The 25,771-nt window shown below is 42.3% G+C and overlaps 1 protein-coding gene across 1 annotated transcript; it reads right to left on the bottom strand.

The window, feature by feature from the left end:
- Nucleotides 1-12,827: 12,827 nt before the first annotated feature.
- Nucleotides 12,828-24,378, bottom strand: LOC111770646 (calicin-like). Its single transcript, XM_023629544.2, has one exon. It carries the CDS (start codon nt 14,618-14,620, stop codon nt 12,848-12,850), a length of 1,773 nt encoding a protein of 590 aa, XP_023485312.1. The 5' UTR covers nt 14,621-24,378; the 3' UTR covers nt 12,828-12,847.
- Between the last annotated feature and the right edge of the window lie 1,393 nt (nt 24,379-25,771).

Genomic DNA, 25,771 nt, shown 5'->3' with positions numbered 1-25,771 from the left:
TATTTTTTTCCTTTTTCTCCCCAAATCCCCCCAATACATAGTTGTATATTCTTAGTTGTGGGTCCTTCTAGTTGTGGCATGTGGGACGCTGCCTCAGTGTGGCTGAATGAGTGGTGCCATGTCTGCGCCCAGGATTCGAACCAACAAAACACTGGGCCACCTGCAGCGGAGCGCAAGAACTTAACCACTCGGCCACGGAGCCGGCCCCTCTGAATGTTAAAATTTTGTTTCAGACTGACATTATAGTAAGTACTAGTAGTATACATTTAATTAAAGCAACAAAATATACCGGAAAATTTCATAGTTATTCAATATAAAAAGTATAATTTTATTAGAAATTCCTGCCTTAAAGAGGTAGATGAGCTTGTGTTATCTATTGCTGTGTAATAAATTATTATAGAACATAGCACCTTAACATAAACATTGATTATTTCACACAGTTTCTGAGGGTCAGGAATCTGGGAGGGCTTCACTGGCTGGTTCTGACCCAGGATCTCCCATGAGGCTGCAGTCATGCTATTGACAGGGGGCAACAGCTTTCTCAAGCCACTGAAAGCTTGATGGGGCAGCGTAATCCACTGTCAAGGTCGCTCACGTGGCTGCTGGCAGGAGGCCTCAGTTCCTTGCCACATGGGCCTCTCCAAAAGGTTGCTCAAGACATAGAAGTCATCATCCTCCGGAGTGAGTAATCCAAGAAAGAAAGGATGACCAAGACACTGGCATGGTATCTTTTTAATAACTTTATTGAGACATAATTCACATACGATGCAATTTACCCATTTAAAGTATACAGTTCAATGGGTTTTAGTATATTCACAGAGTTGTGCATCTATCACCACTATCAGTTTTAGAACATTTTCATCATTACTCCCAAAAAGAAATTTTGCTCATTTAGTCAACACTCAGGCTTCTCAATTCTCCCACCTCCAGGCAGCCACTAATTTTGTACTTTATAGATTTGCCTATTGGGAAATCATTTCATAAAAATAGAATTATACAATATGTGGTCCTTTGGGACTGGCTTCTTTCATTTAGCGTATTTTCAAGGTTCATCCATATTATACCATGTATCAGTACTTTATTGCTTTCTATGTCTGAATAATATTCCGCTGTATGGATATACCACTTTTATTTATCCATTTACCAGTTGATGGACATTTGGTTGTTTTCACTTTTTTTTTTTTAACAATTAGTACCTGAGCTAACAACTGTTGCCAATCTCCTTTTTTTTTCTTCTCCCCAAAGTCACCTGGTACACAGTTGTATATTCTAGTTGTGAATGCCTCTGGTTGTGCTATATGGGACGTGGCCTCAGCATGGCTTGATGAGCAGTGCCATGTCTGCGCCCAGGATCCGAACTAGCAAAACCCTGGGCCACCAAAGCAGAGTGTGTGAACTTAACCACTTGGCCAGGGGGGTGGCCTCACACTTTTTGACTATTATGTATAATATCTCTATAAACATTCATGTACACATTTTTGTGTGCACTTATGTTTTCATTTCTCGAGTATATACACCTAGGAATGAAATTAATGTATTTCATTGTATATATTCCCAGTATATATATTACTGGGTCACAGGGTAACTCTATGTTTAATCATTTGAGAAAGTGCCAGACTGTTTTCCAAAGTAGTTGCACCATTTTACATTCCCACCAACATTGAGGGCTCCAATTTTCCCACATCCTCACCAACACTTATTATCTCTTTTTTATTAGAGCCATCCTAGTGGGTGTAAAGTAGCATCTCATTGTGGTTTTGATTTGCATTTCACTCATGGCTACTGATACCGAGCATCTTTTCATTTACTCATTGGCCATGTGTGTATCTTCTTTAAGAAATGTCTATTCAGATCCTTTGCCCACCTTTTAGCTGAGTATTTTGCCTTTTATTGTTGAATTGTAGGAGTTATTTATATATTCTGAGTTCCTTGTTAGAAATGTGCTTTCCAAATATTTTCTCAATTTGTGTCTTTTCACTTTCTTGATGTGTCCTCTAAGGCACAAAAGTTTTGAATTTTGATGATGGTCATTTACGTTTCTGGAGTAATATCTAAGAAACCATTGCATATCCAAAGTCATAAAGACTTATACCTATGTAAGACTGATAAAAGTTTTTAAAAATTCAAAATCAGAAATAAAAATGGGATCACTGAAGATTCTAAAGAAAATATGAAAGTCATAAGAGGATATATAAGCATTTATATGTTAACTTTGAAAATTTAAATGAAATACAGAAATTCTTAGAAAAATACAACTTAAAAATAATACAAGGAGAAATAGAATTGAATATTCCTATAACTAGTAAAAGTGATTTAATAAATTAAAAATCTTCCCACCAAAAAAACTCCATTTGGCTTCATTAGTGAAAATTCCAGTCTCCAGGAATTCTTCCAGAGAATTTTTAAAAGGAGAATACATTCCTTAACTCATGGGAAGCATAGCCTTGATACAAAACCCAACAAAGACTGTAAGAATAAGGAAAATTACAGGCAAAGTCGTCATGAATATAGTTGAAAAAACTCTGATTGGGAGTAAGATGGAGTAAGCACATTCCTCCTGGTCTTTCCCACTGAATGCAGCTATTACACCTAGCCAGGAAGCAGGGAGCAGAAGCTATGGAGGACTCTGAACAGTAGACAGTGGCAGGAGAATTGGGGAGGAAGACCAAAATATGAAGTGCTGAACTGGCAATGAGTTCACCACTTTTTATCCTCTGGTCCTCCTGACACTCGGCCTCAGACATGGGTACAGCTATGAAACACATGGAAGAGTGGGCTAAGTAAAGCTCTAGCTTTCTGGCCGGGGAACCAAAAAGAGAATCCCCAGAGAACTGAATAGTACAAGGAAGATCACAGAGGGAGGAAAGTGACCCCTTGAAATTGTTTACACTCTCCTGGGCTCAGCCCTGAGCTGCACTTAGGTTGATCTGGTCTTAATCAGCATATAAAAGACTTGAAGAACTGGGTTTACCATCATCCAGGTCCCAGACTGGCCACTGGGTGGCACACACATGGGCAGATCCAAATACCACTGCAAAGCCTGAAAATTGAAATGAAATTCTTTTCTTCTTCTTCTTTCTTCTTCTTCCTCTCCTCCTCCTCCTCCCCCCTCCCCCTCTTCCTTCTTTTCTTCTTTCTTCTTCTTCTCCTCCTCCTCCTCCCCAAAGTCTCCCAGTACATAGTTATATATTCAAGTTGTGAGTGCCTCTGGTTGTACTGAAATGAAATCCTAACCACAGCCCACAAAAGGTTGGCTGGAACTTATGGCGTGAACCTAATTAGGTCAATTGCATACTAATACAAAAACATCAACATTCTTCATAGGATTTCAACAAGAGCCAGAGTCTCATAGCATAATATTCAAAATGTCTAAGACTCAATCTAGAATTACTTGGCATATGAAGAACTAGGAAAATCTCAACTCACAAATAAAAAGACAATCAACACATATCAATACAATGATAACTAAAATTTTGGAATTATCTGACAGAGAGTTTAAAGCAGCTATTATAAAAATGCTCTAACAAATAACTGTAAACACCCTTGGAACAAATGGAAAACTAGAAAGTTTCAGTAATTAAATAGAAAATATAAAGAATAACAAAATGGAAATGTTAGAACTGGAAAATTAAAAAAAAAAACAGAAATTAAAAACTCACTGGATAGACCCCAAAGCAGAATGGAGATGACAGAGGTAAGAGTCAGTGAACATAAAGATTGATTAGTAGAAATTAGTATCAACAAAAGTGAGGAAAATAAAATGAAAAGAGCCCCAGGGAAATGTGGAACAATAAAAAAAGTCCAACATTTGTTCCGTCGGACTTCCAGAAAGAGAGGAGAAAGACTGCAGAGCTGGAAAAACATGTGAAGTAATAACAGCTAAAAACTTCCCAAATTTGCCAAAAGACATAAATCTACAGATTCAAAAACCTGAGTGAACCCCAAACAAAATAAAGGCAAAGAAATTTATACCCACATGCATCATAATAAAACTGTTGAAAACTAAAGGATATTAAAAGATCTGCAAAACTGCCAGACAAAAATAACGTATTACTGACAGAGAAACAATGATCTGAATGATTGCTGAATTACCTCAGAAACCATGAAGGTCAGAAGGGGGTGGTGGCACAACATTTTTAAGGTTGCTGAAAAAAAAGAACTATTGAGCCAGAATTTTATATCCCATGAAATAACCTCCAGTAATGAAGATGAAATAGAGACATTCTCAGAAGAAGGAAAAGTAAGAGAATTCAGGGCCAGCCAACGTGCTCTAAGAGAATTGCTAAAGGAAGTTTTTCAGAGGGGAGGGAAATTACACCAAAAGCACACCTGGAACATCAGGAATGAAAGAAGAGCAACAGAAATGACAAACATCTCGGTAAATATAATAGCCTATTTTTTTTTCTCTTAAGATATGCTTGATGTTTGAAGGCAAAAAACAAAAACAAACAAAAAAAACCTTAACAGTGTCTGCTAGGATTTTCTGTGTAGGTGTAACATATAAGCCAACTATCAAATAAAGGGGGAGGGTATAGGGACTGAGATGGCAGTAAGGTTTTTATAGTCCATCAAAGTAGTAAACTGTTAATTTCAAATAGACTACAAAGTTCATTGTGTATATTGTAATCCTGAGGACAACCACTAAAAACTTTATACAAAGAGATATAGTCAAAACACAGTAATTAAATGAAACAGTAAACAATCTTCAAATAATCAAAAAGAAGATGGGAAAGAAGACAGAAGAATGAAAAAGGGGGGAAAAATAGAAAATAAAATGGTAGACCTAAATCCAAACATTATCAGTAATTGCATTAAATGCAACTGTTTAAAACACACCAATAAAAAGATCAGAGGTTGTCAGAATGATTAAAAAGACATGGGCCAATTATATTCTGTCTGTGAGAAACTCACTTCAAATATAGTGATATAGACAGGTTCAAAGTAAAAGGATGGAAAAAGACACTGTGCAAACATTCATATCAGACAGACTACACTCAAAGCAAGGAACATTACAGGGGATAAAGGCGTATATTACACAATGATAAAAGGGCCAATTCACCAAGAAAACATTACAGTCCTAAATGTGTATTATGTAACAACAATGACCTCAAAATACAGGAAGCAAAAACTGACAGAACTGAAAGGAGAAACACACAAGTCCACAATCATAGTGGGGGACTTCAACACTCTTCTCATAAACCTCTGTAGAACTCACAGAAAGAAAATCAACAAGGATATAGAAGGAATGAAGAGCACCATCAACCAACTGGATCGAACCAGCATTTAGAGCACACTCTATCCAACAGTAACCAAGTATACAGTTTTTTCCAGTGCACATGGACCGTTTATGAAGATAGACCATGTCCTGGGTCATAAAACAAACCTTAACAAATATAAAAGAGTTCAAAAAAAGACAGTGTATGCTCTCTGCCCATAATGGAGTTAAAGGAGATATCACTGACAGAAAGATATGAGGAAAATTCTAAACCTTTGCAAACTAAACACTTCTAAGAAATCCACGAATCAAAGAGGAAATCTCAAGGGATATGAGAAAATACTTTGAACTGAATGAATGAAACCACAAATAGAGATTTTGTGTGATATAGTTAAAGTCATTTCTAGAGTAAAATTTAAAGTATTAAATACTTATAGAAGAAGAAAGATCTCAAGTAAATAATCCAAGTTTCCACCTTAAGAAACTTAAAAAAGAAGAGTGATAGAGGAAGAAATAAAACTGTCCCTATTTGCAGATGACAGGATTGTCTACATATAAGATTTCAAGAAATCTACCCAAAAGACTCCTAAAATTAATAAGTGAGCTTAGCAAAATTGCAAGGTACATGATTAACACACAAAAATCAATCATATTTCTATTTCGAGTACTAGCATTGTATGACTAGAAACTAAAATTCTAAAACTACTGTTTACAATACCTCCATATTTTACAAATAAAAACTACTGTTTACAATACCTCCATATTTTACAAATAAAAACCTGAGTCAATATACAGCAAATGGAATCCAATCATGTTTTAAAGGAATTATGTAATTACTGAGTTTAATAACTATATAAAAATATATAGTACTTTATATAAAAATATATAATATGTCATAGCCAAATTAGGTTTATGCCAGGAACAGACGGAGGGTTTTACATTGAGAAATGAATAATGATGACTTGTCCTATTAATAGATTAAAGGAGAAAACATGCTCATTTCAGTAGATGCAGAACATTCAATATCTATCATGATAAAAACTCTCGGCAAACTTGGAAAAGAGGAAACCTCTAAATTAAAAAACAATCATTGTCTACACATGATATAATTGTGTATGGAAAGTATGGAAATATCTATAAGTAAGTTATTAGAAAGTTTTATTTATATTCTGGATATAAGTCCTTTGCTAAATAGGTGATTCACAAGTACTTTTTCCAACTTGTGGTTTGTCTTTTCATCCTCTTAACACTGTCTTTCCCAGAGGAAAAGGATTTCATTTTGATGAGGTCCAATTTAGCTATGTTTCATGGATCATGCTTTTAGCGTCATATCAAAGAAATCTTTGCTTAACCCCAGATTACAAAGATTTTCTCCATGTTTTCTTCTAAAGTTTTGTAGTTTTACATTTTACATTTAGAGCTATGATTCATATTGAGTGAAGATATTTGCCACATGTACAAGTGATAATGGGCTCAACATCCATAATATCTAAAGATCTGTTACAATTTGTTAAAATACAAATTCAATATATAGAGATGAATTAAATTTCTATAGACTAAGCATAAGAAGAGGAAATGAGTTTTTCAAAAACTACTATATACACACACATAATTCTAAAATGTCAAGTACCTAGGAATACATCTAACAAAAATTGTGTGAGACTGCTACAGAGTAAAGTATAGAACTTTAAGAGAAATTAAAGAAGACTCCTCCAAATGGAGAGATAAACCATGTCCATTAATTTTAAAAATTGATATTTTAAATCAATGAAATTCCTGAAATTGGTGTATAAATTCAGTGCAATCACAACCAAAATCCTAACAGATTTTTTGTGAATCTAGACAAACTAATTCTAAACTGCACAGGAGATGATAAAGCTATAGTAACACAGACTGTGGTATTGGCACAGCTCAGACAAATAGACAGTGGAATAAGAGAGCCCATGAACACACCCACTGGTGTATGGACGTGTGATTTACAACAAAGGTGGCACTGCAGAGAAGCGGGAAAATTGGGCTGGGATGATTATATATCCATATGGGAAATTCGTGACCTCAGATTAGAGAAAGATTTCTTCACGTATCAATGGGCAGTAACCAAAAAGGAAAAGACAAATCTGACTAATTAAAATTAACATACATCACTAAGAATGAAAAGGCAAGCCACAGAGTGGGAGAAGATATTTTCCACATGTGTAACTGATGAAGGGCTCACATTCAATATACATTAGAATTCCAACAAGTCAACAGGAGAGGACAGTCAACCCAAGAAAAAAGCAGCAAAGATTTCACAAAAGAGGAAATTCAAATCATCAATAACATGAAAAGGTGCTTAACTAATTATCAATCAAGAGAATGCAAATTAAAACCACACTGAGATACTACTTCACATCCAATTGGCTATGATTAAGAAGCTAGAAAATGCCAAGTATTGGCAAGCATGTAGAGCAACAGGACTTCCTGTACACTGCTGATGGCAATGGGAATTGGCACAATCACTTATCTAGCAATGAAGACAGCAATTCCACTCCTAGGTATGTGCCCTGGATAAACTTGAGTACACGTGCACCAAGATACATTCACAAGAGCAGCATTGTTTGACACTGCCCAAACTGGAAACAACCCAGATGTCCATCAACAGGAGACTAGATAAATAAAATGATGGATTCCTGTGACACAACACTATACAGAAGAGGAATGGAAAGAACTACAACTACATACAACAACATGGATAAATTGTAAAAGCAAAATTTTGTGTGAAAGAAGCCAGGCACAAAATAATTCATACTGTACAGTTCTCTTATGTAAAATTCAAAAATAGGCCAATCTAATCCCTGTATTAGAAATGCCTACTTAGATGGTAAAACTATATTAAAAAGCCAGGGCGGGCATGGGATTATACTCAGGAAGGGGCCACAGAGGAGACTTTGGAGGTGTTGGCAATATTCCGGATATTTACAATCATTCATTAAGCTATACAGTTCTGTATGGTCACTTTTTATGTGTGTTATATTCATAATAAAAAAGGTTTAAAATGTTTCTTAGAAGGCTGAATGAGCATTCTAACCTACATGTGATATATTTACTTTTGTTCAAACATGTAACACTGCCCTTTTGGAAGTAAATGTGGAACATTTTATGTCATCTTTTAAATGGTACAAAATAAGCAACTGTACATGGGAGAAGGGGAGCTCTTTCTCATCACAGAGAGTGGTAAAATGGAGAGGACAGACTTGGTAGGGAATATTTATAACATACTTGCAACAAAGCTCAAACATTCTAAGACAGATGGAGATATAGGAAGACACAGAGACTTGTCATGATTCTGTGGCCTGAATGAAATAATGCACTATGACCGTCAATGTTTCTGAGTCATACTGTCTTGGTTTTGTCCTCACAGAGCTCTCCCTCAGGAGCAATGCTTTCTCTGATAACCATTGAGCATGGAAGAGGCTAGGTTATTAAACAACTGTCATCAAAGATAAGCTCATGAAAAGACGCTCACCATCATTAGCCAACAGAGAAATGCAAGTCAAAACCACAATGAAATGCTACTTGCTCCCACTAGGATGACTATATTTGGAAAGACAATAAGAAGTGTTGGTGAGGATGCGGAGAAACTGGAACCCTCATACACTGCAGGTGGGAATGTAAAAGGACGCTGCTGCTTTGGAAAACAGTCTGGCAGTTCCTCAAATGGTTAAACAGAGTTACCATTTGATCCAACAATTCTAGTCCTAGGTATATACCCAAGAGAAACGAAAACATATGTGAACACAAAAACTTGTAAACAAATGTTCATAGAGCACTATTCATAAGCACCAAGAAATGGAAATAACTCAAATGTCCACAAGCTAACTGATAAATGGATAAATAAAATGTGGTATATCCACACAATGGAATATTATTCGGACATAAAACAAGAATGGAGTACTGACACATCCTGTGAGATGGATGAACCTTGAAGTATTACACTAAGTGAAGGAAGCCAGACAAAAGGACACATATAATATGATTACATTTATATGAAATGTCTAGAATAGGCCGATCCAGAGAGATGGAGAGTAGATGAGTGGCTGTGTAGGGCTGGGAAGATGAGGGGGTTAGAGGGTGACAGCTAAGGGGTACAAGGTTTCTTTTTGGTGTAAAGAAAATGTTCTAAAGTTGATTTGATAATGATTGCACAACTCTATTCTAAGAGTTATTGAACTGTACACTTTAAATGGGTGAATTATAACGTATGTGAATTATATCTCAATAAAGCTTATATAAATGTCATCAGTCCATCTTGCTGGTCATCTTTGATGACAGTCCATTAACAACCCAACTTGGACAAAACACCCTAGTTTTTTAACACACAACTTCACACCTCAACAGAAAACATGTATAGATAAGACAGAAAAATATAAGAAACTCTTCTTTGGATGTTGGTGTGTTGATGAAAGGAGGCTTCACTGACGCCTGACACAGTTACACTGATGCGGCATCCTGGGGCAGTGCATCCGGGAAGATGTGGGATGGGTAAATGTTACTGTTTGTGTGTGTAAAGTGTTTGAAACATAATTTTGAAAGGGAAGGTGGGGAAAGAGAACTAGAATGAAATCTCTAGGCATATTCTCAGGTGGATCAGTTCTAGGAAAAAAACGTGAGGATCTGGAAACTGATTCCCTTAAAGCCATGCACGTCTGAACTTCCTGTGGAAGGCCTTCAGGCACCCAGTTTGCAGATCTGAGCTGTAGTTCAAAAGCCTCGTCTTTCAAGACCATAATCTCTGCTATGAATTGACAAAGCTTCCCTAGCAGCAAATGCCAAGAATTTGACTCTGATTCCTACACTGAGCTGTGCCGGTCTCCTCCAGAGATGAGCCCTGAATGCTTCCGCCTCACGGTCTAATTTTCATGTGGGAAGGGCTCAGGAAGGAAGAAGGGAGGCCCAAGTTGGTTAATATATCAGATTATAATCCCTCTGTGCTAACGATCTCCTTCTACCAAGCGCCCGAGTGATTCTGCTGAGGGGGGAGTTGTCAATACTGCCCAGTACTGCAAGGAAAAGAAGAATGTGGAGCAAAGGACAAAGAGGACAGTGTCGTCAGGAGACACTTGGGGGGCATGCTGGGAACAGAAGCCAGGCTGAGTGGGTTACAGACTGATCTGGAACCAGAGAGCACAGACAACATTCAGGAAGCTCAACTGAGGAAAGAGATGGGCAGACAGCAAGAGACAGACCTCAGAGCTGAGGAGGGTTTGCTTGGGGATAGAGCAAACTTGAGAATATGTGTGGGATGAAGAGAAGAATCGGGAAGGGGATGTGGAGAGAGAGGGAACAGAGGAGGCTGAGAAGTTGTGAGGGGACAGAGTGAAGATACAGGGGAGGCACGAGCTTTGAATCGTGGAAGGACGCCTCTTCCTCCGAGGTGCTCAACAGCAGGAGCTCTGGGGAGAGTTTTGGTGGACACGGGACTGTTTGTGGAGCTCAGATCATCTGACTCTATTTCTCTCGAGCTCTGGTGCCAGAATGAGAGGTAGGTGGCCGAGAAAGAAGACAGGGGAAGAGCGGGGCCCCAGGACCCCAGAGATGGCTGGAGAATCAGCTGTGGGGAGTGGGCCTCTGGAGTCAGTGAGAGGGGACTCAGCGGTCAGCTAAGCCTGGTGGGGTGCGGAAGGGGCAGCTGGGCTTAGCTGCATGGATCTGTAAGACCCTGCTCTTCCAGCTGGCAGATGGCAGAGAGGTGAGCAGAGGAGGGGGCTGCCCAGGGTTGGAGAAGTGAGAAATGTGGGAAAGTTCCAGGGTAGAGAGGGTCAGCTGTGAAGTCCAAGGTCCTGGCCTGGAAGGAGGAAAGGCAGGCCTGGGCAGAGGGTAGGCTTTGAAGAGAGAGGCCAGCCAAGAGAGAGGTCAAGAAGACGATTCTGAGCAGGTGGAGGAGGGCGGAGTGGGAAAAGGAAGGAGATGGAGCAGATCTGAACCATCAGGATACATAAAGTATTCAGCATTGTCTGATAAGAGCCACTAGCCTCCTGGGGCCTTGTGCCTGTGGCTAGTCCAAACTGAGCTGTGCTCTAAGTGTATAATACACACTGGATTCTGAAGACTTAGCATGCAAAAAAGAATGTTAAATATAGCATTAATAAATGTTTACATTCAATACTCATTTAAATGATAATATTTAGAAAATATTGGATTAAATACAATATATTATTAAAATTAATTTTACCTGCTTCCTTACACCTTTTTAACATGACTACTAGATATATTTAAATTACTCACGTGGTTTGCATAATATTCTCTTTGCAGAGCACTGGCACAGATACTCCCTCCCAGGGACATGGATTGTCTCTGTCATGCCTGTGGCCCCAGCACCTGGAACAGGGACTTGCACAGAGAGGCCTCAATGATAGTGTGTGTGTGAAGTGAGCAGTGGAGGAGAAAGTAAATTCATGGATGAATGAGAGACGGGATGACCGAGGATTCTACAGCTGTTGCAGGACACGGTCAGTTCCTTCTAAATTGCTGAGGATTATGTCTGAGTACACACATGACGGAAAGGGAAACAGAGGGAGTTAGAACTGAGGAAAGCTCACTGAGGCTTTGAGGGAGGAGGTCTCAAAGAGCATTTGATGGGACCTCACTTAATCTAAGGGCCCAAAAACCTGGACACTTGCCTCAACCTCTCTTTTTTTTCCTTCTAAAAAAAGTACTCTTGTAGCCCTTTAATATATGCCAGGGACTGTCGTCAGCATTATGCACGTATTAACTCACTTACACTTCCCATGACCCTATGATGATGGGGACTCTTATTGTCCACCTTTTACAGATAAGGAAACTAGGGCACAGAGATGGTAAGTAACTCACCCAGGATGACCTAGTAAGTGGTGGAACTGGTATTCGACCAGGCCATCTGTCCCCAGCATCCAACCCTTAACTACTACACTGCCCTGTCTCTCTTATCCCATCATCTCGCCTCATCCCCAAGCTGCTCTCCAAGAGAGACACAGGTTTCTTTTCTCTCCCTTGATGACCTCTCTGTCACCTCCAGTCTCTCAGACTCACATGCCTGGAGAAAGTTCTCCATGAACCTTGCTCTCTGGAAACAACTGTTAAGTAACCCCCCAAGTGCCTCACAAATACACCACAGCTGCGTGGTCAAATACAACAGCCAAGTCACCCTGCCTCCCCCGTTCCCTCTGCCTCATCCCTGAGCCTGGCCCACACCGCCTTCTTCCTTCCCAGCCAGGAGGTTCCTCTCCCAGTCCTGGCCTTGGCCCACCTGCCTTCCCGGGCAGACTCGAGGGAAGTGAGTGTTGGAGGAGCCTAAGGCCTCACAGCTCTAAGCAACTGCTTCACCTGTTAGTCTAGCACATGCCTTCCAGGCGGCTACAGGGGACACATCAGGGGGTTTCCAAATACCCCCTTGGCCAGTGCCCAAGAGAAGCCTCAGTCCCCCCCACCAGGAACTCCATTCCACCTCAGCTTGGATCCCTCCAGTGACAGCAGCCCTAGCCCAGGATCTCCCCTTCAGGGCCAAACACAGACAGGAACACTAATAAGGAACCCACAGGCCATCTTCCTCTCCTTCTCCCTCTCACTAAATTGTGGATAATAATGCATCTAATTATTCTCCCAACTAAAAGTGGTTTAATTCCTTTGAAGAATCTTGCAAGGTAGCTTGACTAGACAGCAGGCGGGACAGTCCAGTGCCTCTGGTGGGGGGGCCAGGGTCTTCCAGTTGCCTGTCTTCGGGTCCAGCAAGTAGGCGTTTGGATTGATGGTGCAGTCCTTTTTCTGAACATCAGTGGCTGTGGTGACACCCCCACATACAAACACCCTGCCGTCTCCGATGGAGCATATAGCATGGGACTCATCCAGGGGGCAGTTGTTGGGCAAGAGAGGCAGTGAGATGCTCGTCCTGTTGGCCTTGATTTTCTGTAGGTTGATTTCCATGCTCTGCCAGTGGCTGTGCACGCAGAGGATGTTGTCCTGATTGAAAGAGAGCAGGGGCCGGTGGCTGAACTCGATGGGGAAGGTGATACTCTGGACAACCTCCCCAGTGTTGGTGTCAAAGCAGTCCACCACTCCAACTCGGGAAATGGAGCACTTCACCAAGCACCGTCCAGTGACAATGTACAGGTTCCGGTCACTGTGGGTGATCACAGCTGTGGCATCCATAGGGATGCTCATCTTCCCTGCCAGGCACCAGGCCTCCTTGTGCTCATCATAACGATAGATGTCAGAGACATAGTGCCTTGGGGCAATGCTCCCACCCACTGAGTACACTGTCCCCCCACAGGTCACCATGGTGTGGAAGACAAGACCAAGCGGCAGCTCAGGCAACTTGGTCCAGGAGTTGCCCTCCATGTCATACCGCCAAGCTGTCTTTAGACCTGAAATCTGGTCTGTGGTGCCACCAGACATGTAGATGTAGCGACCAGCAGAGGTGGCACTGAGTGCTGCTGCCTGATAGGGCATCTCTGAGAGCTTCAACCACAGGTTCTCCTGGATGACATAGGCAAACACTTCATCATTGAACTTGCCCTGGGCCTTTTGGCCACCTAGGATGACCACCGAATCAAGCAGGGCCCCTTTCCGCTGGTAGCTCAGCAGGCTGGATGGCCTGTCCTGCTGTCGTTCCACAAGGACACTCTCAATCAGGGTCACAGGGGCTGAGCTGTTCTCCATGTCCATCAACTTGTTGCTGGCAAACATCAGTGTCTTATCGGAGACGGCATTGAGATTGATGTAACTGAAGAACTTCTTGAAATACTTCTCCCGCTCATCCTTCCAGAAGTACACCCAATTTATGAGTGCACTGAGAGCCTGGTCCTCATTGAGCACATGCAAGTTTTCATCTTGAAGCAGGCGGCCAAAGATGACAGGCGGACAGCACATGAAGTCCTCAGGCATGGAGCCCTCAGGACTGGCCCAGTAGTGGAAGTTGTCACGGATGCCTGAGTACGCCAAGTCCGATACCTCTTTGAGCCCAAACATCTCGGCCAAGATGAGGTAGTGCAAACAGTTGACAGGGCTAATGGACTTAATCAGGAAGTCCTTGCAGTGGTTTCGAAGGCGTGGTGTGTTGAAATACTGGGCCCCACGAAGGAGCTCCTCCACGTTCTGCTCTGAGATCACCACCTTGCCGCTGTAGAAGTAGTCCAGGAGCTGGTCCACCGTGGCCGGACTCAGGTAGTTGGGGTCAAGGGTGATAAAGAGCTCATCAGTGGTCTTCACTTCATCACTAGAGATGAGGCTCTTGACTACTGGAGAAACAGCAGCCAGTACATTGCGATGTGCATAAAAAACATGGTGGTCCACAGTCAGGGCCACATCCCAGTACTCTTTGCATTTCCTCTGTTCATTCAGTTTCTGCAGCAGGAAGCTGTCGTAGTTTTTCTCAGTGAATTCCCATTTCATGGTGCTTCTTGCTAGCTGAGGCAGAAGATCAGCAGCAGGTACTGGAGAGAAGACTTTCTCAGGCCGTTGGGATTCAGACTGATGGTTGTGTGCAGAGCAGCTGACGGGGGAGGAGTAGAGGATGGGAGAGGGGATGATGTCATAGAGTCGATGAGGTCATCACAATGCAGGTCCCCCTGAGGCCTTCCTCAGAGGCTCAGGGTCTTTCTGCCCTCTGAAGGCTCCGACCTGCCAAAGCCAGGTACCCTATCAGGACTTGGGCCCAGGGCCCAGAGCTAAGGAGGAAACTCAGAGATGGGTTGTGAGTGCCACCTGGGTCCTTCAAAGCTCAGTTCAAGACTGCTTCTGGAACGTCAGGGCCAGTTGGACAGGGGGTGGTGTAACGAGGGATAAGGGCAGGCTGGGGCAAGGAAAGAGATTATTAGATCATCCAGAAGAATCCTCTCATTGTACAGGAGGGAAAGTGGGGCCCAGACAAGAGAAGGGACTTGCTGAAGATCACACAGCCAGTTGGAAGTAGAGCAGGGCCTGGAACCCAAGCGTTCTGGAACTTAGTACTCTTTCCACCCTTCCAGGAAGCTGAATCCTGTCCACCACGGGAGACCTTGCTGGTATTTGAAACCCCAGTGGCATAGCTTTCAGCATCATGGCAACGTGCAGCCACAGTGGTATGACAAGCAGATGGGTAGTGTGGTTCCGTGTGGGAAACGAACCCAGGGCGACAGGTGTTGAGAGCACCGACTTAACTACTGGACCACCAGGGCCGGCAGGATTGTTTTATGAGGCGTTATTAGGTTAACATGGCAGTACTGATTCCTCTATTACTTTCTGCAACCCTTCTTCCACCATTTTCAGTTCAGTTATAAAAGAATGCTCAAAAAGCCATGATTCTCCTCAGGGTTATTTATACTCTAGCTCAGTGGCTCTCAAAATATGCCCCTCCCCACAGGGTGGTAGCATCTCCCAGGAATTTGTTTAAAATGCAGAGTATCAGGCCCACCCTAGTGAGGTGAATCAGAAGCTCAGGAGGTGGGCCCAGTAAACTCCCTTTTGGCCAGCCCTCCGCATGAAGATTCTGCAGGCTAGAGTTGGAGAGCCACTGCTCCACTGGCTACTCAGAACTACTTCACCATCCCCCCCTGTGCCCTTGCTGGAAATCTGCATTTTAACAAGAACCAAGTGATGTATAAGTAAAGTATAAGTAAGTATAAGCAAAGTGTGAGAAGCGCTGGTCCACCTCAGAGCCATAAACCCAACCCCAGTCCATATAACCCCCACCACCTGCACACAGAGGATCTATGAGTGGCTTCTGGGGATGGGAAGGAGGAGGCCAGCAGAAAGAGCAGTGGCTTTTAATCTCTCTGAATTTGAATCTATCACTCCCGGGGGGAAAACATCAGCACGGCATGCCCTAGTTACGCAGAGCATGTTAGCAATGTCATCCTTTCTTTGTGACAGACAGCACATAACTGATACTGGCTCAACCCAAGGTTGACATAAGGGAAGCCATATTGTAGAAAAGAAACCATATTGTAACTTTGAATGACCTCTGACTAACCCAGCTGGATATGCACCCTCCAGGAGATCTAACTGTTCTGTAGATTTTATGACCCCCACTTGTGCATGCAAATCTCAGCTGCAAGAAGATGACAGCTTTGTTCTTTTGAGTTCCTTAGGAACGAGGTGACCCCTCAACAGACAGACTATCTGGTGTGGCGACTCCCAGCCTGTAACACCAGAGAGTCGACATTCCTCACCCCCTCCCTATAACCCACTGGCCCATGTAACTGCTTCAAGATTCTGTGTCCCCCTTAAGATGGTTCTTTCAGACATTAGTTGGCCATGTTTCCCCTTGGTAGCAAGCTGTAATAAAATGCCCTTTCTCTGCCCCGATCTTGCCTCTTTATGACTGGCATTGTCTTGCAGGCAGCAGATCGGGCCCTTTGTGTAGTAACATAACTACCATTAAACCACCCTGGAAATGTGTTGCTCTTAGGTGTCAGTGTTATTTCATAAGTTTTCAGTTTTCTTTTCAAATAAGTGAATTTCAATTTTAACTCCAAGCATAAAAAAATTACCTAAGACCAGCTAACCTTTTTTGTATCACCAGTACAGTAGTGGGAACCTATCGTGCTAAAACAAAGCAAGGGGATACACCTTTTCTGCTCTAATAAGGGTATCTTCACCTTAAGTGCATCTGCCCTCAACTTCCACAGCTTTTGGGGGTGGGGGGAAACGTCCCCAGAATTCCGCCTTTAACTTCCTGCAGCCTCCCTTAAGGGCTCAGAAATTTTCTTTGAAATCCTGCACCCCAAGGCCGCTGCCTCAACCTCTCGCTTTGCTCTTCTCTCATTTTCCTCCACTGAGTCTCAGGTCTGTCCCGAGTTGACTACGAACATGTTGACCTTCCCAGAAGTCTGCCAGGTGGACCATGTAACGTTTGTGCTGAGAATCAGTCTCTCCCTGCTCAACCTGGCCGGACGATGCAGCCTGATACCGCCATCTGCTTCTTTAACGCACTTCCAGTTTCACTTCTAGCTCCTCCTAGGCTGTGGCCCCACCAGGGCAACACAGCCCCCTCTGTGAGCTTTCCTAACCCAGGAAGTACGAGGGTCAATTCTGTGGGGCCCAGACCCAATGTGACTTGCCTCTCTCCCTTCTTAAAGCAATCTCGGAGTCAAAAATTCTAAAGCCCCAATTCAATTTGATAACTTTTCTTCCATAGAAGCAAAGACTTTTTTTGAGTTTTGTTTTTGTTTTTGCTGAGGAAGATTTGTCCTGAGCTAACATCTGTGCCAGTCTTCCTCTATTTTCTATGTGGGTTGCCACCATAGCATGTCTGGCCAGTGGTGTACATCCATGCCCAGTATCCAAACCTGCAAACCTGGGCTGCCAAAGTGGAGCATGCCAAACTCAAAACTACACCACAGGGCCGGCCCCAGCAAATACTTTTAATCAAGCCCTAAAATAAATTTGGGCCTTGAGTTTTTAATCACATCGTACTGGGAAAAATAATACAATTATTCTATCAAACAATTTTATTTGTAAAGGAAACGTGTTGACAACTCGAATGTGCTATAAAAAGATTTGGGTATGGTAAAACTAGTTTGATTTCTACCCCCTTCCCATCCCACAGAATTGCTTACGTTAAAATCACTCATGTCAATTGAGACAGAGTTCATTTTTTCAAAGAATTCCTTCTACCAAAAGTTAGACTCAAAATATATACAGTATTACCTAAACATTCTCGAGTCAAATTCTGATTTTAGTTTTGATGTCAACATAGAAATTAACAAATTCATGAACTGCACACAAATTCATTTTAAGAAGGCAAATGGTTGCCTTGCTGCCCTTGTTGTTTTTTTGGGTTTATTTCTTGTTCTTTTAAGCACACAATGGTAGCTTTTATTTAAAGTTGAAGCTCAAAAATAGCATGGAATATGCCTGTTTTCAGCAATATACACACAGCTTTTAATAGATATATTGGATAATTAGATCACAAGAGTTTATTACTCATATTGATATACAGCAAAGAAAGTCAAGAATAATTTCTTCCACTAAAGCCCGCAAACATACTGTAACTCTAGATGTGTTCTGAGTCTAACGTTCTTAAAGAAACTCAAACCAGTAAATGGGTGGAAATTCCTCAATTATCTGGATTACTCAGTTTTTATTCTGCCTGAATAGGAAGAATATCTTCCTCCTATGAATTAATTCCATATATCGCTTAGCAACGTGAAAGGTGGAAAATTAATTTTTCCTTTCTAGGTATCTGTAAGCAAAGTAGGAGGAAAAGATTGACTTGGCAGAGTTTGACTCAAAAACAGGCCACGTTCCAAACGTTTCTAAGTACTGTACCTACTTTTGACCTCTGAATTCCATTTTCCTATAGAACATTTCCGAAATAGATGGCCCATCAATGCCTATTAAGCCCATAATATAGATGAAATAATCTTAGAAACACCATCTATAACAGCTTATGAGAAAATTTACTCAATCTCAGATTCCAACTTTAGGCCACATAAAGACAGAGAATTTTTAACACGCATTCCAACCAACTCTGAAGTAGCTCATTTGGGAAGCGCTGTGCTACATTATCCTCAAACAATCCACTGTCTCAGGCATCAGCCCTACAGCAGGCTCTCCAACCGGCGCCTGAAATGCTCATCTTCCACGCTACTGAATAAAGGGACATGTTTATGCTTTAGCTTGTGACAAGCCAGAGTTTATCCTGAAAATTAAAGAGGCTGAAAAGAAGTTTAACATCCATTCTTGCACTGCTTTCCGGGGGAGGGGTACGCATAGCCACAAAAAGGTGGGATTCAGAAGTTCCTCTGAGTAGGGCCAAATTTTTCCTTGAGAAGTTTTGTATCTGCTTAAGTGCCCAAATAAGCCCTCAGTTAAGACCCTAAGGTTAGAATCATAGAACACGGGAGATTTTCTAAGAAGCAATTTAAATACGTCCAATCTAAAGTGAACCCTCTCCAATGCAGGTACTCCTACTCCTTACGTGAAAAATTCGTGAATGACTGAGAAAAATGAATTAAATAATCCTAACAAAATAATTCAGAATTACAAAAAAAAAAGAAGTATATTTCTCAAGAGGACCAAGGTACAAATTCTCTCTAGCAGCTAAAACAGTGATCGCCTTTGCTTATATTCAATCTTCTGTTCCCAAAACTAGCTGCTAAATTTGCTTAGGCTATCTATACAGTGACACGCAGTAAAGCATGATGGCTGAAAACACAGACGCTGGAACAAGACGGCTTGGGTTCACATCCCAGATCACTCCTAAGAGCTGCAGCATCTCTAGCAAGTTATTTAACCTCTCTGTGCTCCAGTTTCTTCATTCGCACAATAAGGACAACAACAGCGTCAACCACAGAGGACTGTAGTGAAAATTAAATGAATTAATCCAGGTAAAGCACAAAGAATAGAGCCTTGCATGTAATAAGCATACAGTAAGTGACCATATTCTCTAGATATTAAGAAATAAGTACGATTTGGAAAAGCTGAAGGAGGATAGGCATTCCAAGAGCTGAAGTAACAATCGAAGCACCGAGGTGAGAAAGAGACATACATATGGACTAAAGGGCATTCTATTTCCCCAGAGAATAATGTTCATGAGGAAGAATCGTAGAAATTGGGAATAATGAAGACCCAAACCCAATTATGCTGGCCTTGAATGCCAGACCAAAAAACAGTTCTTTTACTTAGAAGGCAGCCACTTAAATTTTCGATCTGATTAGATCTGTGCTTTAGCAACATTAATTACAAGGCTATATCATATCACTATCAATGCAATTCTGATGTTCTCTGCCTCTTATGAGGGTTAGCAGACCCAAAGACGCAATTGTTCTGCTAACTCACTGTCAGAATCTGTCGCTGAACTGTGGCATATCTGAATCATCTGACATCCTCACTGTGCCTGGCACACAGTAGGCATTCTATAAATGTCGTATCATTACTTTTAGTGGCCACCAGACAGCAGTGAAGTAAGCAGAGAAAGAGGTTAATCCCTGAAGGAAATATATATTATAAATGAAGCAAATGAAGGAGCCTAATGAGAGTTTACAATTAAGCTAAAACATAAGTCACTGCTGATCAATATACTTGCCCAAAACAGTGGGGGTGGGAGGTAGGGATTAATCTTACTTTTCATTAAAACCAGATAAAATGGATCCTCGTGTATTATTAAATCTCATAAAATTTAGCTGTCAAATTGGTATGGTCTCTTCAAAGGATTATTTGAGCAATATCGCTGTAATAGACTACTCAGCAGTCTTGTGGAGAAACAATTTAAGGAAGATTTCCTCAGGATACTTGGACTCCCCTGTTCCCTGCAGCATTAATCACAATAGCTGAGTGTGTGACGGATGAAGATGTGGTATATACAGACGATGGAATATTACTCAGCCATGAGCAAGAAGGAAACCCTGCCATTTGGGACCACATGGATGAAAGTGGAGGACATGATGCTAAGCGAAGTAAGCCAAACAGAGAAAGACAAATACCACAGGACCTCACTTGTATGTGGAATCTAAAAACGCAATTTTTTTTAATTTAAAAAGTCAAACTCATAGAAACAAAGAGGAGAATGGTGGATATCAGGAGCTAGAAAGTAGGGGAAATGGGGAGATGCTGGTCAAAGGGCATCAGCCTTCAGTTATAAGATGAATGACAAATAAAGTTCTGAGGATCTAATGTACAGCATGGTGACTACACTTAATAATACTGTATCATATACTTGAAATTTGCAAAGCAAGTAGATCTTAAGCATTCTCACCAAAAAGAACGTAAGTATGTTAGGTGATGGAAGTATTAACTAACCAGATGTGGTAATCATTTCACAATGTATACATGTATCAAATCATCATGTTGCACACTTTAAATATACACAATTTTAACTGTCAATAAAAAAGGTAGATTTCCTCAAACAAGACAAAATCATGCTAGACAGTAAAAATACAGGTTCAACTCCTGACCCGCCTCCAACAAGTAATTAGAGGAAGGGGCAGCTCACAGGAGCTGTGGGTTTCCATGGAAACCTACACACTATCCACCTGGCTGCTTCACTCACCACAGGCGTCAGCGCTAATCACAACAAAAAGGACCCCTTCCCCTCACCTTGAGTAAGGACGACTAGAGTCCACTAGCCTACAGATAACCCTTGCAGTCAACTGTTTGCTGCATTTCTTAAAAAAAAAACAAAACACGTGTGTTTGTGACACCAGTAAGAGTAATATACTAATAGTTAACATAGTAAGAAAAAAAGTGTTCACTGAAAGATTGCCCACAGATCATGACATAGGAGGGTGGAGATAAGAGTTTCTTAAGCACGTATCCCCAGATTATTGTCTCCTTTCTGGTGGGGGTAGGTGTAAAATCAGATTCCCAAACGTGTCAGTCAGTGCTTACTTTTAGAAACTGAAAAAATATATATACACAATTAGTAAGAGCATCCCTTGGATAGTAAGCAAGCTGGGTATTTGAGTTTCTTGGGCAATCAATCATTCTGGCAACACAAACATAGTAAAGTAGGCCCAGATTTCTACATACCTTCTTCTAAACTACTTTTTAGTTACAATTGTAGACCAAAAAAATGGAAAAAAAAGTTCTAGCAGGCTTGTGCTTTTTAAAGCTTCAAATATCTTGCAAGTATTCGAATCTGAAACCCTGAAATGTATTCACTTAAACACATTCCCATCAGCATGAGCAGCAACACTCCACTATCCATTCCGGTACTGATTTCTCATCCCGCTGGCTTCTCCCTACCAGCAAGTCCTGGGATACCATCTTTACCCTGCCTGCCCCCATTGCTTGCTTGTGCTTCGGGAATTATAATTACAGCGATCCTGCCTTTAGAACATCCTCAGAGCACAAAGCCTCTTTGTATGACTGGGGGTGACAGGGGTGCCTTCCAGGCTCCAGAGCAAAGAGTGGGCAGTGGCAACAAAGGCAGCAACGAAGGAAGAGGAGCTGGAGCCCTGTGGTGGCCCTCGGCCCTGCTCAATACTGTTGGAGGGGTTTACTGGTGGGTGCCCAGTCAAAAGGCTCTGTGAAGCCTCTGCACCCTTCCCATGGGGGAAGGAGGGAACTGGGCCTCTCCTAACAGATGGCCAGATCACCACCAAGCCCAGAGGGCCAGAAAGCAGAAGGAAGCATGAAGAAAGGGAGAGAAGAAGGCAGTGGCTGAAGCACACCCTCTGCGCTGCTGTCAGGGCCTCAGGGAACGAAGTCTCTGACAGTCAAGGCCATCACCACAGGAAATCTGCCTTCTACTGGGATTACCCGCCCCCGGTAGGTGCTCAAATATGCACTGAGGCAGCAACAAAAATCTACACAGGAAGACAAGTCTATTAAAAATTCTAAAAATAAAACAGCCTAAAAGCCAAATGAAAATAATTTTTGTTCATTATGAGAGTCCCAACTCCTATTTGCAAAAGCCATTATGAAATGAATACGTGTTTTACTTTCAGCCTACCTAACTACCTCAGTCTCCTCTTCAAAACTGCTACTTTCTAGCTCTGTGACCATCAAACAGGTTTCAACCGAAGATCAGTGAGCCCCATCTGCACACACTGAAATCAGCCGTGCTGGAGCAGAAGGGACGCGGACAGGGAACTTTCAACTCAGGGGACATCCCAAAAGCGCTACAAAATGTCCTACCACTTGAATGCCGGCTACTCTCTTCCAAGGATGCAGTTTTCCTCTTTTACCACTTCTTCCCTCCATTTTTTCCTTCAACAGGGTCAGATGACCGTATACCTCAAAAGTGACAATCTCTCCCTTATTTCTACACACGCTTTATCACAAAAGCAGACAATGCAGTAACAGCTTTCCACATGGCGACTGGAGGGAACTGCGGATAAACCCTGGGACAGTCCCATCCTTCTCCTCCTCCACCTGCCCAGCATCACTCCAGCGAGTGTTCTGAGCAGCCCTAGCACAGCACTAAGATCCACTAAAGCCGAACAGGAAAAACCAAACTGCCTCCTGTGGGTAAGGCCTGCGGATGAGGACTGTTTCTCCTCCTTGTGTGGGCATAACACCACTTGCGTTAAACATTTTCAGTTTTATTTACACACATTTCCTTCAAAAAAAATCCTTCAAGACAGCAGCAAAAGCACCAGGAAACTCTCTATCCATCACTCTCAATCGTGTTTAAAAATAATTAAAAAGACAACAGGAACCACTTCAAATGAGCCCACAGGACAGCTCTCGGCCGTGACAACTGTCCTGAAAACCACGCTGCCAATCTGTGCGACAGCAGTAGGAAGTCCAGTCTCGTCCTTGGTTCAGCCCCCACCCCCTCTCTCTCCAAGAAAAAATGAAACAGCAGGAAGCGTAAACAACCACTTAATGGAAAACACAAATGGGTAAATATTTCAAAATTGGCTAAAAAGCCTCAGGTCTTAAGAAATTCAAGAATGCTAGTAGGGGGAAATAGGAAGAGAAAAATAACATCGTGTTTCCCTGAAAGTGAGCACTGTAAGAATGCAAAGACAAACGTGGTTCAAAGCCACTGTCTCTCCCCAGTGCTTTCGTCTTTTTAATGGTTTCTCTCTCCTTCTGTCTTTCCATACAGAATGTTATTTTCTAAATCGTTTCTTCTGTACCTATTTCTCCAGCCCCATAACAAATTTTACAATTTTCAGCTGACCTCTTTGGTTCACGTGAGCAGGGTGATGAAAAGCCAGGGGCAGGTCCCTTCGCATGCAAAGCTCACCTGCAGCCCCAGGCCCAAGCCTGAGCAGCCCTCTTTGCAGAGCCCCTGATGAGGGTGGACCGCAGTTAGTTACAGCTGGACCAACACTTCCGGAGCTGCAGGGCCACGCTGGTCCATAAAGCACCTCCGTGAGAAGGAGAAAGGGATGCCCTCTCTGAGGGGACACAGTTCCACACGAGGTGCTCCTCTTGGTAAGGGGAGCACAGAATGGATTTCCACTCCCACTTGCCACCCAAAACAAGTGTCCTTCTGCTGGGCCCAATGCATAACAACCCTCCACAGCTGCCCTGCAAAAATGTACCTGGGGCAACACTGCACCTCCAGAGTAGGTTTCCAGAAAGAACCACCTCACCAAAGACAAATAAACAGGCACTGTACAAATTTCCTTACCGGAAATCCCCGCATTTGCTAATACAAATTCATCCCTACACATATTAAGACTAGAGCAAAAACAGTCTAGCAGAGAAGGAAAACTAGCAAATTTGGGAAAAAGACAACTCCTACATCTTGAGGGATAATCGGTTGCTTCCTAAGGACCATAATCTTAGACAACAGGCCTAAACAGCTGAATGTCGAATGCACGTCATAAGCTGAAACACTAAAACAATCACCACCATCTGCACAAGAAGGCATGGACACTCACCTCTGCAGGTTCACTTTCTCCAAATCTGACAGTTCTTTTCTCAATTTTTATTTATTTTTTCCTCTTCTTCTCCCCAAAGCCCCGCAGTACATAGTTGTAAATTCCAGTTGTAGGTGCTTCTACTTGTGGCATGTGGGATGCCACTTCAGCATGGCTTCATGAGCATTGCTAGGTCCGCGTCCAGGATCCGAACCTGCGAAATCCCGGGCCACCCAAGCAGAGCCCCCAAACTTAACCACTGGGCCACGGGGCCGGCCCCTCCTTCTTTCTCAGACCTTCTTTCGGTTCTATTCTACAGTTATATAAAACCACATAGAGTGACACGTGGTTAAATTTGTAACACCTGATCAATTCCCCCCGTGGGTGGTGGGCCCCTTTCCTGCACGGAAATAAGAGAAGTAGATAGCCTGGATTACAAAAGGCTTAACGTTCCATGGCTTCCAACCCTATCATTCTTTTATGCCCTACAGAAGAGCTAAGTGTCACATGCGTCCACATTAGTCCCAGTCATGCAGGAGGGGCAACAGAAGGCAGCCTGCGGGCTAGCTGGGGCAAAGCTGAAATGGAGTACAGCCCAGCGTCAGAAGGCTAAGGCGGCGGTTCTCGAACTTTAGTGGGCATCGAATCTACTGGGGAACTTTTCCAGACTCAGATTTCTGGGGCCCTCCATACATCTGATAAGTGAGAACGTCCTGGGGCACTTATATTTTGACAAAGCTCAAACTGCTGACCTAGGTCCACTAGAATGGTCAGAGAAACTGGGAAATCCTCCACGCCTATCAGCAATTCCAAAATAAAAGGCAGCCATCACCAACCGAGGCTGTGCAGGTCAGAGGATGAGAAGAGGACCGCCAGCTGCAGCCTAACAGGCTGTGCTGGGCGGGAGCCTGTAGCTAGAGGTTCCCTGTTACTGGGCAAAAAAGCCCTGTGCCCTGTAAGCAAAAAAATTTTTTGCATGTGAGAAATACTTCTAACATCTGAAAAATATTTAAAATAATATAATGACTATCTCTGTACCCTACACCCAAGATAAGCAAATCTTAAATTGCAATGATCTGATTCAGAGGTTTTCAGTACTAGAATATTACAGATACAACTACAGCCCTCTGTACCCCTGTCCAACCCCATTCCTCATCTCCTCTTCCCAGAGATAATCACTACTCTGAATTTGGAGTTAGTCGTTCCCCTGCACGTTGCTATACTATTACTTCGTATGTACACAGCCACAAACAACATAATTTTGCATGTTTGCAGATTTTACGCAAGTGGAAACAGTCTG

This window comes from Equus caballus, chromosome 25 (assembly GCF_041296265.1).
Source record: "Equus caballus isolate H_3958 breed thoroughbred chromosome 25, TB-T2T, whole genome shotgun sequence".
Classification (NCBI taxonomy): Eukaryota; Metazoa; Chordata; class Mammalia; order Perissodactyla; family Equidae; genus Equus; species Equus caballus.
The sequence above is the reverse complement of the archived record's forward strand: the minus strand, read 5'-3'. Positions and strand labels throughout refer to the sequence as shown.